General features: G+C 38.6%; 1 protein-coding gene across 1 annotated transcript in view; it reads right to left on the reverse strand.

Annotated features, from left to right (window-relative positions):
• Positions 1-12749: 12749 nt before the first annotated feature.
• FLT3 (fms related receptor tyrosine kinase 3) overlaps positions 12750-15947 on the reverse strand; it is a 58158-nt gene continuing 54960 nt past the window's right edge. The window contains exon 24 of the mRNA XM_042459145.1: positions 12750-13280. Within this exon, the coding sequence (XP_042315079.1) occupies positions 13146-13280 (135 nt within the window). The 3' untranslated portion in view covers positions 12750-13145. The remainder of the gene's footprint in view (positions 13281-15947) is intronic.

Genomic DNA, 15947 nt, shown 5'->3' on the forward strand with positions numbered 1-15947 from the left:
CTATCTATCTATCTATCTATCTATCTATCTATCTATCTATCTATCTATCTAATTTATTTGTTTATTCTGTTTATCAGTCTATATTCATGTTTGAAGAATCCTTTCCTTGTCTGTCCCAGGAAACCTACTGTTTGGACTATAACTCCCAGAATGCTCCGGCCAGCAAGCCTAGTGCAAACTTTTGCAACTTCTGGCCCAAATGAGGGCATAAAACTTAACTGGCAGCAAAGGATGAGGATATGTAGTAGCATTTGAGATAGATATTAGATAAAGAAGTCTGTGCCTAGTCCTTGCTAGTTATATGCATATGCAGTTATGTCTAATTTCCAAATCAATCTGATTTAAGAAAAAATGCACAGAAGATTATATTTTTCTATGCCTTTTTCCAGTGCTTTGAACAATTACTTTTCTGGATGATGATTGCCAGATTTCCCTACACAATATGGCCATGCTGGAGGCAGAATTCTGGCAGCTGCAGTTCCAAAATGAAACATTTTCAAATTTCCCTAAGAAAGCATTGGAAACAAATAACTGAAAAGGAAATCAGTAGAAGTAACTGAAACAAAGTAAACATATTCCATACTGGAAAAATCTGACAACCGTTCAAAACCATGTACATAGGCAGACTGAAATGAAGTTTTAATAAAAAGCTAAATCTTAACTTGGCACCAGAATTAAACCAAAGTTGGCACCAATTGGGCCTCCAGGGGGAGGGCATTTCAAAGGTGGGTACCACAGCAGAGAAGATTCTCTCCCATATCTTCACAAAGAGTAGTGTGCCCATAATAAGCATTTTGCACATATATGCAATCATGGATGCGCAGTTGGTGTGCTTTTTTCCAGGAGGGGATATGTAATATGTGCTTTATGTGTTTTTAACTGTTGTGATTTAACATCTGAATGTTGTAATCTGATTGTTTAATCCTTTTTAAATGTGGGCATTACATATTTTTTTAGTTATTTTGTTTTAACATACATTGGAAACCACTTTGAGTCCCATTTGGGGGGAAAGGTGAGATATAAACCAAATCAAATCAATCAGTGAGTAAGTTGTACACATATAGATATTGTACACAACTATGTATTTTTGAATGGAGAATTGTGTCCTCAAATGTGAATAAATATTACTCTGGGAAGTGTGAATTAAGTCTCATAAAAAATAAAGACTAAATGAAATTATTTAGTTCTTCACTTCCCTTTATGTTGTTGGCATCATAGGCTGAATTTAGTAATTCGCCTGAACAAGGAAAAAACACCCTGCAACACAATCTCTTCTCTGCTTCACCTCTTCCCTGATTGTATCTGTATTATAATTTACTGAGCAATCTAGATGACCTTGCTAAATAGTGTCCCTCTATTTTTGACTGTGGGATGAAGATGTGATCCCCTGCCCAATACCCATTATACTTCTTCTTTTGACTTTGGACACTTCCTCCCTTCTGACCAGCCTGGTCCTATGAGCCTCTTATCCCACCCATCCCTCTTGATGTGATGCATCAGGCAGATGGATGGTCCCAGTCACATTTCTTCCTATGCAAATCTTGGTCCATGCTACATCATAGAGCCTCCTGCCCTGCACTCAGTGTGCCAATGCACTCATGTGAGCATCACCGGCAAAATAGTGAGTTGTTCCAGTGGCTTTATAAATCATTTTCAAACTGCATAAAATAGAATGATCATCACCATGGGTTTGCAGAAGACCAAACCATACACATGAATATAAGAACTGAGGTGAGACGGTGCCTTGAGATGTAGGGACATCACCAGGGGTGTGTGGGAGGTGTACACCAGAAGGGGATGTACACCTATTGAGGTGGTTTTCCTGGTGGGACTAGTGCAGCTGCTAAGCAAGCGACCTGAGCAGTCATGCCAGACCCTAAACAGGCCGTCTAGAGGCCTCAGCACTATCACCTCCAGCAGCAGCTATTGCTACGAGAGGATGATATCTTCTGTTTAGGGTCTGCCATGACTGTTTGCCTGAGCAGCCATGCCAGACTTTGAATGGAAGGTACCACCCCTGCAACAGTAGCCTAGCCAGGCAGTGGCTGAGTGGCCAGAGGGCAGGTGAGCAAGTAGTGGGAAGGAGGGCAGGGTAGGCCCCCACTGCCACCCCCTCCTCACCGGGTGACACCAACCACAGTAACACCACTGTTGGGATGCTGATGTGAGCATCTACATTGCCATCTGGTCCCTGGGCTGCTTCTCTGTTGGCTGTGCTGGAACTGAACTGTAGCCTGTAAGTTCATCTAGGTGGAGTTTGTGGGGCCTCCCCATTGGATTATCACTTGAATCATTTTTTTTTACACAGACAGGTGCAGTTATACCTGGGACTTGTTCCCTTGCCCAGAGCTTGTAAAAGTCATTTGAATAGAGACTATCACTGTCCAGCCTCTCAGATCTTCATGAGAAGCCTTTCTTTCACTCTCACTGCCTTCCCAAACACATTTGGGGATTATTCACACTGTGCAAATAATTCAGGATGAATCTGGGTTGAATCTTCATTGTTCATACACATCCTGATGCACCCAAATAGGCCCGAATAAACCTGGGATAAAATGTTGTATGCCTTAACATGTTCCAAATGCATTTGCATCATTGACTTCATCTTTATTCGCATGCTTGCACATGTGAGCATCTCAACTTGCAGAGATGTACATCAATGCAGTTCCATAGTGTGTATAACAAACCTGGCTCTGGACCTCCCTTCCTCAGGAGGCTAAAATAGTCCCCTCCTTGCTGCCTTTCTATCAGCAGGGAAAGGCTTCCTTATTCTGGCAGACATTTAGAACTGAAGTGTTTTTTTTTAAAGGAAAGTGCTTTTAAGAGGTTGATGTATTGCATTAACTGTATTGTTTTAAACTCTTTTTTATGCTTTTAAATTATATGATTTAAATTGTTTTAATATTGTTAATAGTTTTATTCAATTTTGAGGTTGAATTTCCATTTGTTTTTAACCATGTTGTAATTATTATAATTTGTAAGCCACCTTGCATCCCAATTATGTGGACAAAGTAGAGTGTAAATAAAGTTAGCAGTAACAACTGTTGTCTGGGGGATTCTGGGAGATGTAGTCCAAAGAGGAAATGTTTCCAAACTTTGCTCTACTCTGCACAGTTCTATATGCCACAGTGGATAACAGAGGCACAGAGTATGGAAAAGTTGCTTGTTTGGACTACAACTACCTGAATCCCTCAGTTGACCAGGGGATTCTGGGAGCTGCAGTCTAAACTATTAAGTTTCCAAATTTCATTCTGTATGAACGTCTCTAGTAGTGTCACATCTACATGCATGTCTCTCATCTCCAGGATTTATTGTCATGTGAAAACTAATAATTGTATTATTATTATTATTACAATTACAATTGTCATGTGCTTCCTTCCTGACATCTCAACTCTTATGAGATGGAGAGTGGGCTGGTGTGACCCCAGTTGAGTGACACACCAGCTGCTCCATTGGCTACTTTTCCTATTCTTTGTTTTCAGCTGATGGCTTCCATGTCAGAGGAACAGTGCCTGTGTATGTGACTCCAAGTTGCCTATCAACTTATGGTGAGCCCATGAATTTCATAGGGTTTCCTAAAGAATACTCAGAGGTGGTTTTGCCAGTTCCTTTCTCTGAAATACAGCCTACACCACCTGGTAGTCATGGCATGCATTGCCATGTTTCAAATGTGGGAGCAAATGTGGACGAAGAGCGGCTTCCAACTATAATCGGACTCCTCTACTCGCACTGCCTTTATGCATGTTCAGGTGTAAGAAGAAGATTGGAAATAGCTTGGGCCACCTGAATTTTTGGTGTAACAAAAGCCATGAAAAGCAAACCTGTAGGTCAATGTGGCTCACAAAGCAGAGTCATCTGCCCCCTGCTGGTCCTGCCAAATGTAACCAAAAACAAGCAAGAATTTTGGCCAGTTTTCCTCAGAAAGCTCAGAAACAAAGTATTTTTTTTTGGGGGGGGGGCAGAGGATTTACAGATTGTGGGTACAGATTCTACACTTTTGGGGGGCATCTAGCTCAGAATACCATTGAGACAAAATGTCTGTTGTCAGCTATCTATCTGTTTATGAGCTATCTATCTATCCATTGAGAGAGGTGGGAAGATAGAAATAAAAATTATTATTATTATTATTATTATTATTATTATCATCTATCTAGTTGTACACACAGATTATCACATTCACTCACAGAGTACATTTGCCTTGCAATATGTACAATGGGGCCTTGGTTGTTGGAGTTTGATTTCAGGACCCCTGTGGATACCAAAACCTGTGGATGCTCAACCTCCATTAAATACAATGGCATAGTGAAATGGTGTCCCTTATGTAAAATAGCAAAATTTGAATTCACTCCCTTGTACTCACTTTTAGTCTTTGGCTACAATTCCTTTATTTTTATTTTTATTCATAACAAGTTGCAGTCCAATATCATTCCCCATTTCAAAACTCAGAAAGTGAGAAATGATCGTTTAGATCTCCCCCCCCCCCAAAAAAAAAAAAAAAAAAAAAGAAAAAAGAAAAAAGAGCATATCGTCTGCAGTTAGTTACTTCTCTAGGTCAGTTACAATGTCATGATTTTAGCAACTCAGAAAAGTTCATCTTAGGGCTGAAACATCCCTTTGCCTTCTTACTTTATTGCTTGTTTTGGTTGTTGTGAAAATCATAAATGAGCATTTTACAACCAAATGATGGGTAATAAGGACATTGGTAAACATAGGTGGAGTAAATAGAGCCATACAGAAATCACCATGGGAAAATAAATCCCAGAAAGTCATGCCTTCCTTTTCCATAGGTTCACCCAATTTTTCTGTTTCCTTATTAAAGATCCCCCTCTAGAATCTTTAATCTGCTTTTATAAATGCTCAGTTTAAAGACCCATTTGTGGATCTGACACTGAGAATAATTCAGATGGGAAAACATACCCAAATTACAGACTTGAGAACAGTTTCTTTGCTGGACTGCAGCCCCCAAATGCCCTAGACAGCATAGCCAGGGGCTGTGCTGGCTGATGGGATCCTTGGAGATGTATGTTTATTCTAAAAATGTAATTTTTTTCTAGTTCCTAAGTTATTCAACCAGCTATACTCTAAAACTCTGCAAGACTTTTGGAACTGGGAACAATTTAAGCAGAAGTTTGGGAGTTTCTGTGCGTCGCCCTTTGAAACAGGAAATGTAAAGGGAAATATTTACGAAAACCAAACTTAATATATGTGTGCATCCATATGTGCCTTTTGGTACCCTGACCATTTTGCTTTTAGTGATAGCATGCCCTAGTTCTCCCTCCCTCCATCCTGGGTCCACTTTTTTTAAATTTTATATTATGCCTCTCCTCTTCCCAGTCTCCTTTTATACAGACAGGGCACTCTGTCACTAAGCAGCTTTCCCTATGCTGATGCCTTCCAGATGTATTGGACTACACCTCCAGTCATTTCTAGTTATCACTGCCGATGGGCAATTACAGGAAGACCATAGCTCAGACAGAGCATATGTAGTAGGAATGGAAAGTACAAGGTCAGCCTCTCCCAGATAGTACTAAGAAAGAGTTGTGTCTAAAAATCTGGAAAGACACTGTTGGTCTGTGTATACTGCTGAACTAGATATTCTAATGGCCAGACTTGGTGAAATGCAACTTCCACTATCCTACAATGTTCTACATAAATACTGCTTGGAGGTAATAGGAAGTGCATTTCAATGCATCTGGAAAGCATCAGGTTGTAGTAGCTGGCACCAAGGTGTCTTAGGCCCATCTAAGTTGCAGCTCCTTCCTTTAGCCATAATGTTGCACATATTACCTTCACTTTCATTTTTCCCTTTCCTGCCCAACAAACCATCTTTAAGCATACAGTAAACAATTTTAATAGTTGCAGTCCTATACAATGCACCCACCAGATGTTAGACTGCAGCTCCCATCACTCCTCACCATTGGTTAAGGTTGTTGAGACTGGCATTCAAACAACATCTGGAGGGCTGTGCGATTGCCATCACTGTCTTGGGAAGACACTCCGTTTTTAATGGGCTTTAGAAATGAAGCTAATTTCTTCACATCTTTCCAGAAAAGAGCTGGAAGCTGGAAGTATCTCTCTGGAAAGTTCTTTGCTGATACATGTTTTTTATCTACTGCTTGAAAGGACAGATAAATCCAAATGTTTTTGCAAATTTGGCAATGTTGCATCGTTTGGATTTTAAATTCTGAATAATTTTAAAATTGAAATTTGGAAAAAATTAAATTTACTTTTAAAATCCAACTTTAAGGGAGTTTTAGGGTTACATATTATTATTATCTTTATTTCTTTTTTTTAAAAAAAATTATATCCTGCCTTTCTCCTGGTATAGGGACTCAGTATAATATATTACCTTATCCAGATTACTTTGTTTCTTACTCAGTGAGGCTGCAATACTATATAAACTCATCTGGGAATAAGTTTCATTGATCACAGTGGGAGTATTTCTGAGAAACAATCACTGAGTAATTAACTTCTGAATAGTAACGCTAGGCTGTTCATCTAATAGCATCCATCACTGGCAATTTTTAAAGTCATTGAATTGGGAAAACACATTTTAAAATTTGGGTGGGAAATTTGAATTAGGAGGCTTTACTTCAGAATGTGGCACCTTCAGCCAAACCATTTTAGTAATCCTTGGAATGCAAAAGAACCCACACATATTTGGTTATTGTCGCTGTTGTTGTGTATGTTCAAGTTCCTAAGGGGAACCTGTCACTTGACCCTCCTGCCACTACAGTTTCTAGTTACACTGGGTTTCCCTGGCAAGATTTGTTCAGAGGGTTTTTTTGCCCTCTGAGGCTGAGAGAGCATGACTTGCCCAATGTCACCCTGTGATTTGCCACAGCTGGGCAGGGATTTTTGCCTTGGTCTCTAGAGTCATAGTCCAATGCTCAAACCAGTACACAATACTGGTCCTCATTTTGTACCAAGCACCAAAAATAATAAATAAATAAATAAATAAATAAATAAATATACCCAACTACAAAAAGTGATCCGACAGCACCATCTAGTGTTAAAAACTGTAGTGGCAGCAGGGTCAAGATGTCATCAGTTCATCTCTGGTGACAGGTAAATTTTTGATATTACTGGAAAGAGGAAGGAGGAAGAGAGCACTAATTTATATTGTTTTAAGGAGGAACAGTGAGGTGAAGTGAATTTCATTGCTAAAAGCTTTAAGACATCACATTCTATATACAGGAACAGTCTAAAAAGGTAATGCTTGTGGAGAGAAGAATCCATTCTTTTTGGCTGGAATATCCACTATAAAAATATATTACAATATCATGAATGAAAAGGGAACATATTCTATGGAATGCCTGGGTCATGTTAATTATGAGAGATGTGCTTAAAAGAGTAATATAACTTTGCATGCCTCTTTACAGTATTCTCTTTCAGTTATGGTTAGCCAGGAGCAAGGCTCAACATAACAACTCATATCTAAGGAGGCACCTAAAATATTAAATTATATGGATTTTTGGCAGTCTATTCTTGAATGTTTTGGACATTTTAATGGAGCATTTACACTAGGGTTCATAAACCCTGATAAGTAAAAATGCAAGAAATTCCAGAAATGCTCTACACTAACAATCCAAATCTTGATACATCTTGAGCCGTCTTGGGGACTATCCAGAACAGATGATTTTCAGAGCACAACTGGAGGCAGTTTTCCCATTCCTAGTAGAATCTCCAAAAGCTGTTACTGTTTCTCAGAACTTGGTAAAGTTACTTTTTGGACTACAGCTCCTAGAGCCCCCAAGCTGGTTGGTGGATTATGTGAGTTTAAGTTTTTAAAAAGGTAATGTTTCCAAACTATTTTCCTTCTGATGATCACTATGGTTTTCTATTCCTCTCAACAGTTTCACAGGAATGAACCAGAAATAACAACATGCATCTGAAAAATTACATCTTTACTTTGAATATATATTTTTATTAGCAAAAATAACAAAGTACATTGAAGAAGACATTTCAGTGGCAAATGTGACTACTTTGTGATAAAATAATACATTTTAAGATACTACCTTGAACTACAGACTAATATTTCTGTTGAACATCTGTTTCAAAATATTAACACTCACAATATGCTACATCTGGTGTAAGTTTAATAATAACTAGAGTCAGTGAGAAGCAACAGGAATATATATGGGGAAAGGACATTTTGAAACTACAAAGACACAAAAGAGGAATACGCAATCCTTTTGGCTCAATATCTGTGTCTACTATTTGATAGAGAGTGTAGGCCACACATATATGAGCTGGGAGTACATATGCTTGTGTTCAGCACACACCTGTGCACCCCTCCCACAGTTCTCTGCCACACTTCCTCTGCTTTTTCCACCACCCTTATCTTGCACAAACATGCATGCACACTTCCTGCACTTTCTCCACCAGGCATAACTTCCCAGAAACATTCACTGTTTCCCACATATTCTCATCTTCACACTTCCCTATGGCATAATTCCCCATTCCACCCGCCCACACACATTCCACCCCACACAAGTGCACACTTGCCTTCTAGACAAGGGTTACAGTTAGAAAGACAGATCCATATATGCACTACAGATGTGTTCTATCCTGAACATCCATCCATATACCCATGGCTTTATTCCATAACACCTTTTCCCCAAAATGGGATTTTAGACACCTTACAAAGAAAAGAGAATTGCAATTAAAAGACATTCAGTTAAAAATACATAAAGAGAGTTCCCTCTCAGATATGTGTTTGCACACATTTCAGTCCCACATACCCCCACTCCATCCATGCATGAACTCATATGTACATCTCCCCCACTTCACCCACATATTTTTACACAACCAGACATGCACATCAAGACAGATCCCCCAAAACAGGCAGGCAGGTAGGCAGGCACACAGACACACTTGATCCACACACTTTCTTCATCCCCAAAGACACCCACCCTTCAGCATGTTGGTTCAGGGATAAGTAAGGAATTGGAAATGGGCTTCCCTGCTATCCCTCTTCCACTTCCCAGATTAACTCCAGTAACATTAACTCCAGTGAGACTCTTGTTTCTCTGTTGCGACTAAAGCAGGGAATCGTCTAACTAAAAGATTGTATGTACAGCGCTGTGTAAATTTACAGCGCTTCATAAATAAAGGTTAATAATAATAATAATAATAGAGGTAAGAAAGAATTCCCCTTTCCAGCAACACCAGATAAATTTGGAAGGAATTGTCCAAGGTGCTGAACCATGCCTTCCAAATAGGCTCAGTGCCTTGGAAAACTCTAATGTTTAGCCAAAAACCTGGAACAGTGTCATCATTGCCCTGACGAGGGTCCAAAACATACTGCAGATATAATCCAGTTTGAGACAGCTTTAACTGCCCTGGCTCAAAGCTAGGCAACAGTTTTATAAGGCATTTAACCTTCTCTATCAGAGAGCCCTGGAGCCACAACAAACTACAACTCCCAGGATTCCCTAGCACTAAGCCAAGGCAGTTAAAGTGGTCTCAAACTGGATTATTACTGCAGTGTGTTTTGAACCAATGTTTGTAGTACAGCAATGCCACTCCATAGAGAGATTGAGATGGAGAGAGAGAAAGAGATACATTGGTAGTAGGAAGTTTTTCATTGGGGGGAATGTATGAAACAAGACCAGAGCCACTTGCATTATGTGAGCCATGGACTGTGCAGAAATTCTTCAAACAATAAAAAGTTAAAGTTATTAGAATATAACAATTATTCACAAAGAATGGGGGTGACACAGTCCTCAAAGACTTCAGTTTAACTTGTGGAAAACCATGCTGTGAATGTCTCCCATTTTTTCATACAAGGCAGAACATTTTGCCAATTTATACAAAATATATAAACTGGGAATTAAGCAGTCATATCATAATTTTTAAAAAGCCCAAATGCATGTGACAATGCAGACAGCACTGAGCGGAGTTTTGAGCAAAGGCTGCCTGTGATGCCTCTAAATGTCTTTCATTCTGAGTGTATCTACACAACTGAACCAGTGCAGTTTGACAACACTTTGCCTGCCATGGCTCCCTTTTACAGATTTCTGGGATCTATAATTTAATGAGGTACTTAGAATGCTCTGCTAGGGAACTGAAGCACAGTTCTCTGAATTACAGCAGAGATTTCTAAGTACCTCATCAGACAACAAACCCAAGGAATCTGTAAGATGTTACTCATTTACTATATTTATTTATATCCTGCCTTTTTCCAGTTCAAGACTGTAGGAGATTAACAACAATTAAAAGAAACATAGTAAAAATTCACAACATATAAAAGGTAAAAGTATAATTAAACCATCAAAAAATTAAAATCTATTAAAGACATAAATCCTTAAAAGGAAAACAGCAAATAGAAAATCCAGCACATTATGGAAGACCCTTTCCTCTTGAGCAACCAGTCTTCTGAAGCATGTCAACACAAAACAAAAGTCTTTATCTGCCTGCAGAAATGGAGCAAGGAAGGTGCCAGCCTAACCTCTTGAAAAGGGATTTCCAGAGCCTGGAAGCAGCCACTAAAAAGGCCCTCTGCTGTGTTCCCATGAGTGTTCCCATGAGTTACCAGAGTCATGGCAGTTAAAGTAGTATCAACCTTCTGTCACTGGTTAGTATAGATATACTCTGCAATAGTATGAAACTCCTCAGCTACAATGTATAGAGATATCACTGGACACCTTCATGCACAAATCTGCAGAGAGTGTGTGTGTGCCTTCAAGTTGTTTCCAACTTATGGTGAGCCTATCATGGGGTTTTCTTGATAAGATTTGTGCAGAGGAGGTTTGCCATTGCCTTCCCCTGAGGCTGAGAGCATGTGACTTGCCCAAGGTCACCCAATGGATTGCATGGCTGCACCAAGAATCAAACTTTGGTCTCCAGAGTTGTAGTCCAACACTTAAACCACTATACCATGCTTGTTCTCTACTGTTTGTATTCATGCAATACTCAACTGAAAGTTCTCATGAAGATGGGGACACTCATTTGTACTCCATATGCATAGTTATAGCATTAGCAAAAGGTCATACGTGAGAAGACACTCTGAGGACAGCATGTATGCAGGGTATCAGTGGAGATGAACTACCTAAGCATCTGCTAGGCAATCCAGAAATAATTTTGCCACTCTGTCATGAAGAAAGAAAAGAGAGACACTAAGCCTGCATAGTGGCTGCAATAATGATTATGTTTCACCCAAAGTTAAAATTGGTTAAATTCTAAATGTCAGAATTCTCAGTTTTTAAAACAGTTTTCAATGCGAATTATGAATGTAGAATTTCTCTCAAAATCCCAAGAGCCTTGGATTTGTTGGTATCCTTTCATTGGTTTGTTTGAAATATCCTTATAAGCTATGAAGTCACATCCTGCATACATGCACTTAAGATAACAATGATTTTACAATTAAAATACACTTAAAATGCAATATATTGTTATATGTCTGCTACTGAACATTATCATACATTAGCTGTCAAATTTAAAAAACTGAAATAAATACCAAAGTCAGAAGTCACATAATACTGAACTCAAAAATCTAATAGTAGAGATGTCAATGATCAATAATAGTGAAATCAGATATCAATAATAATTAAATATCAAATGACATTGATGAAGTACCCATTGAACAATCAGCAAAAATATGAATGCTGAAAGGCTATCAGACATCCTGTATTTACAATGTGTTGGTTTATGACCATAATAAAGAAATATATTTACAATGCTGGAGAGAATTATGCAGAAAAAGCTGGAGTCAGTTTGAATAGTGGACAACAGATTCTCAGGGGTTAGGGTTGGTTGGCTAAGCTGGGGTTGAGCTGTTGCTCAGTGATATAGGTTTAATAATACTTGATATCTCCTTTTAGAACTATTAAGTACATTTCTGTGCTCTGCAGCTTGTTTTCCCACATTCCTCCTGCTCCTTCTTCCATGTTGCCTCTGAGAGAAAAGATGGCTATCATGACACCTCTCAGTCTTCTCTAAGTTAAACTCTCCCAGCTCCCTAAGTCATTTCTCATAAGACTTGGTTTCCAAACTTTTGATGATCTGGATCTCTAAGAGACCAAGATGATAAAATAACCAAGTACTTATGTTCAAAGTAACTGTTTAAACTGTTGGCACTGAAGATGATCAAAAGTCTGGAAACCAATATTTAATTATTATTGATAGGAGCTGGATGTGTTTAACTTGGAGAAGATTAAGAGATGATGTGATAACCATTTTTAAATATCTGAAGGGATATCATGTTTTCTCCTGCTCCAGAGACTAGAAGATGAACCAATAGATTCAAATTACAAGAAAATAGATTCCATTTAAACCTTAGCAAGAACTTTTACTGTAAATTTTTTGTGACAGTGGAAAAGATTGCCCTTAAAGGGTGGTGGACTTTTCATCTTTGGAGGTCTTTAAGCAGAGGTTGGATGGACATCTTTCTAGGGTACTTTACTTGAATATTCCTACTCAACATGGCCTTGTGTTCACTTCCAACTGTAATATTCTATGATTCAATGCATTCTGTTCTCTGAACAGCCTCTGCTAACCAGAGCACACACTAGCAGCCTAGGTGGCTTGTAATAATAATCTTCTCCTATTTTCTTTCTTGCTATGAAATAGCATAGAAACAATGTGTAGGATGAAATTGGCTCTGCAGATCATTTACCAGATATTACAATTTCCATAAACATCTACACCAATGCCTCTGCTACACTAATGCTGTTAGTAATGCTGTTGTCAACTGTGTAAGGTTGGTTCAGGATCTAGAGGAAGTTCCAGTCTGAACAGTTCCAAAACACAAGCCCAAACATGTCATTACATGTTCATACTGAAATAGTTTGATTAGAAATATTTTAAACTGTTGGCACTGAAAGCACAAACAGGAGCATATGGTTTCCATTTCCTAGTTTTAAACAAAAGAGTTTAAATTCTTCCCACTAATGCATGGAAATTGTACACATGTTATTGAACCACTGGTTCAAAGTAATGCTTATATAAAAAGTGCTTCCTTGGCTCAACTACAGAAACTGAAAAGAGAGACAGGTTAGTTTTGTCTTCAGATCAAAGGCTGAATGGAACTGAGCATGATATATTCATTTTGTTATAGCAGCAAATCAAACATCTTCAGTGGAGATGGGGGAAAACCTCTTTTAAATACATGCTTTTTTTTGGTAGGAAACAATATATTTGCTTTATTTCTCCCGTGAAGCATCCTCCTTCAGAGCTGGAACAGAGAAATGTAATGGTTCCACTTCCATTATTTCATGCGGACTGCTTTTGAAACTGGACATATGTTCAGAAACTTCAGTCTTCTCGCTCTGATGTGACTATAATTAAGGCGGAGAATAGAAGTGGCAGAAATGATTAATTCTTGTTCTTGTTGATGATGATGATTTTATTACCTACAACCAGGTTGGGGAAGTTATTTTTTAAACCTCCATCTCTGGAATCTCCTAGCCAGTTATGCCTATCTACGCTAGGGATTTCTGGGAGCTGCAGCCCTCTAAAAAGAAACCTTTTTAGTTATGCTTACAAAATCACAACCCTCCCACATATCCATTGTTGTCATCGTTGCTGTTGTTATATGCCTTCAAGTCATTCCCAACTTAATGAAAACCCTAAGATGAACCTATCACAGTGTTTTATTGGCAAGATTTGTTCAGAGGTTTGCTAATGCCTTCCTCTGAGGCTGAGAGTCTATGATGTGTCCAAGGTCACCCAGTGTGTTTCCATGGCCAAGTGGCGATTTGAACCCTGATCTCTAGAGTTCTAGGGCAATGTTCAAACCACTATGCCACACTGGATCATATCCATGGTGATCCACAAATCTCATTTATTTCAAAGAAGATGGGGGGAAATAACCTCCCTTTCTTGTGATGCTATATCCCAGGATCAGCAGCTGAAACTGAATGGTGGGGGATGTAGGACAGAGTAAAGGAAACATTACTTCACTCAATGCTATAGCTTAAAATGCAGTGGTGACCATCAGTTTGGGAAGCTTTAAATTTGGGTTGGACCAATTCATCGCAGAAAGGTTACTGATAGCTTCCAGTCATGATGGATATACATTACCTGCAGTTCCAGAGGCAATATTGCTCTGTATGCAGTTTGGTAGGGAACGTGACTGGGAAGCTCCTTTTGTCCTGCTTATGAACTTTCCATAAGCATCTGCTTGCCACTATAAGAACAACAGAGTATAACTTCCTACTCTTATTCTCACAAAAACACTGAAATAGCTGAAAGATAACTGGACTAATGCCATGCAAGGTTTTCATCCCAGGTCTACCTCATTTAGGTCCAGCTCTAGCTTTGATTCTCCTGGCCACATCAGACATGACATGCAGAGGCTCTTCCACTGCTTATTTTTAAAATGTATTTAAAGGAAGGTGTAGGAGAGAGGAGACTGACTTGATTATAGTTCTTTGTTTGCTTGTTTATTTCAAATTCCACTTTTCTCTCATATGGGACCCAAAGTAGCTAATACTACACGTTAAAACAAAATAGTTAAAACTGTAATATATTTTTTAAATAAAGTGTTAAATGATGGCACTTGAAGAAGGAGATATGTAGCTTCCCTACACTGCCTTTTCCCTTTCTCCTCTACTTTAAATTACACCTCCTGAAAGAAAGAAAAAAGCCCTACAGAAAGGATATTTCTTTGTATTTTCTCCCCTGGGACAAATAGCAATTTGGTTTGTGCAGGGTGTTCAGAAGTCCTCCTTTTCCAGGACCTGTCCTATATTTCAGCCTTCTGTCCAGAAGGAATTTCGAAATGCCCTCCATTTTCAGCATGACTAAGAAGCATAAATTTACATTTATATGAATGTTTGCAGCTTTTATTTTATCATGTTCTACATTTTCTCAAATGTCCTACATTTTGTGGTGTCTTGCCCTCCTTTGGGGTTAAGACATCTGGTCACTCAGGGTTTGTGCACATGGGTGATTCCTGTCAGGAAAATGGCACCACATAAAGGCTAACACCCCCTCCACAAGTGATGTGCTCCTGATAAGAATTTGGGCCTCCTTGTAGTTAGTTGCCTTTCTATTTCAAGAAGCCCCATATTAGATCTCTGGCTGCTTTCTTTTTTTTGATGGGGCAGAGTAGTGCAGCTCAAGGTGAATGTTGGGGAGGAGCTTTTCTGCAGATCCTTTCAAGCTGTCTCTGCCACTTTAGATTGTGCCTCTAAATAGGCTCAATCTATCCATTTGTAAATGAACACTAACATTACAAAATGCTGGAATATCCCATGGATCTCCTTCCAAAGAAAAGGAGGCACTCTGCCCCAGGAACGTCTCAACATAGAGAAGTGGAGTGAATGTCACACGTTTAACATATATACCTGAAGCTGCACATGGTGCTTTAATGTTCATATGCATTTTTGACGTGCATGCACACAATTGATGGATTGATTGATTTTTATTCAGGTAGGCTTTTTAAAATCATGACAGGGTGGCCTTTATATGGGGTATGTGTTTTAGATTATATTTTTAAACTTTTGTATGTTTTTAACCTTAATTTTATACTGTTTTAACGAGGTTATTTTAATGTTTTTTTTAAATAAAGTGTTTTATCTTGTGAGCCACCTTTGGTCCCTTTTTGGAAGAGAGGCAGCATTAAAATAGAATAAATTGATATGACTGAATGTATACCCCACTTTTCTTCCAGGATGGGATCCAAAGTGGCTTACATTAATTTAAAACATGATTAAATTAAAGACTTATTTTACAAAAGTTAAAAGGAATCCAACAGCAACTTAAAAAAAAACAACCCATGGTTTAAACAGTTCAAAACATACTTAAATCACAATTTAATTTAATGATTTTTTTAAAAAAAATAAAATAAAATACAGTATACCGCTCCATACACACTACTTCTACATAATTTAAAACTCAAAATCCTTCAAGAATAAAAAGATCTTGACATGTCAGCAGAAAGAGAGTAGGGAGGGGGCCAACTGGACTTCCCATGGAAAGTTGTTACACAGCCTGGGAGC

This window comes from Sceloporus undulatus, chromosome 3, assembly GCF_019175285.1.
Source record: "Sceloporus undulatus isolate JIND9_A2432 ecotype Alabama chromosome 3, SceUnd_v1.1, whole genome shotgun sequence".
NCBI lineage: Eukaryota > Metazoa > Chordata > Lepidosauria > Squamata > Phrynosomatidae > Sceloporus > Sceloporus undulatus.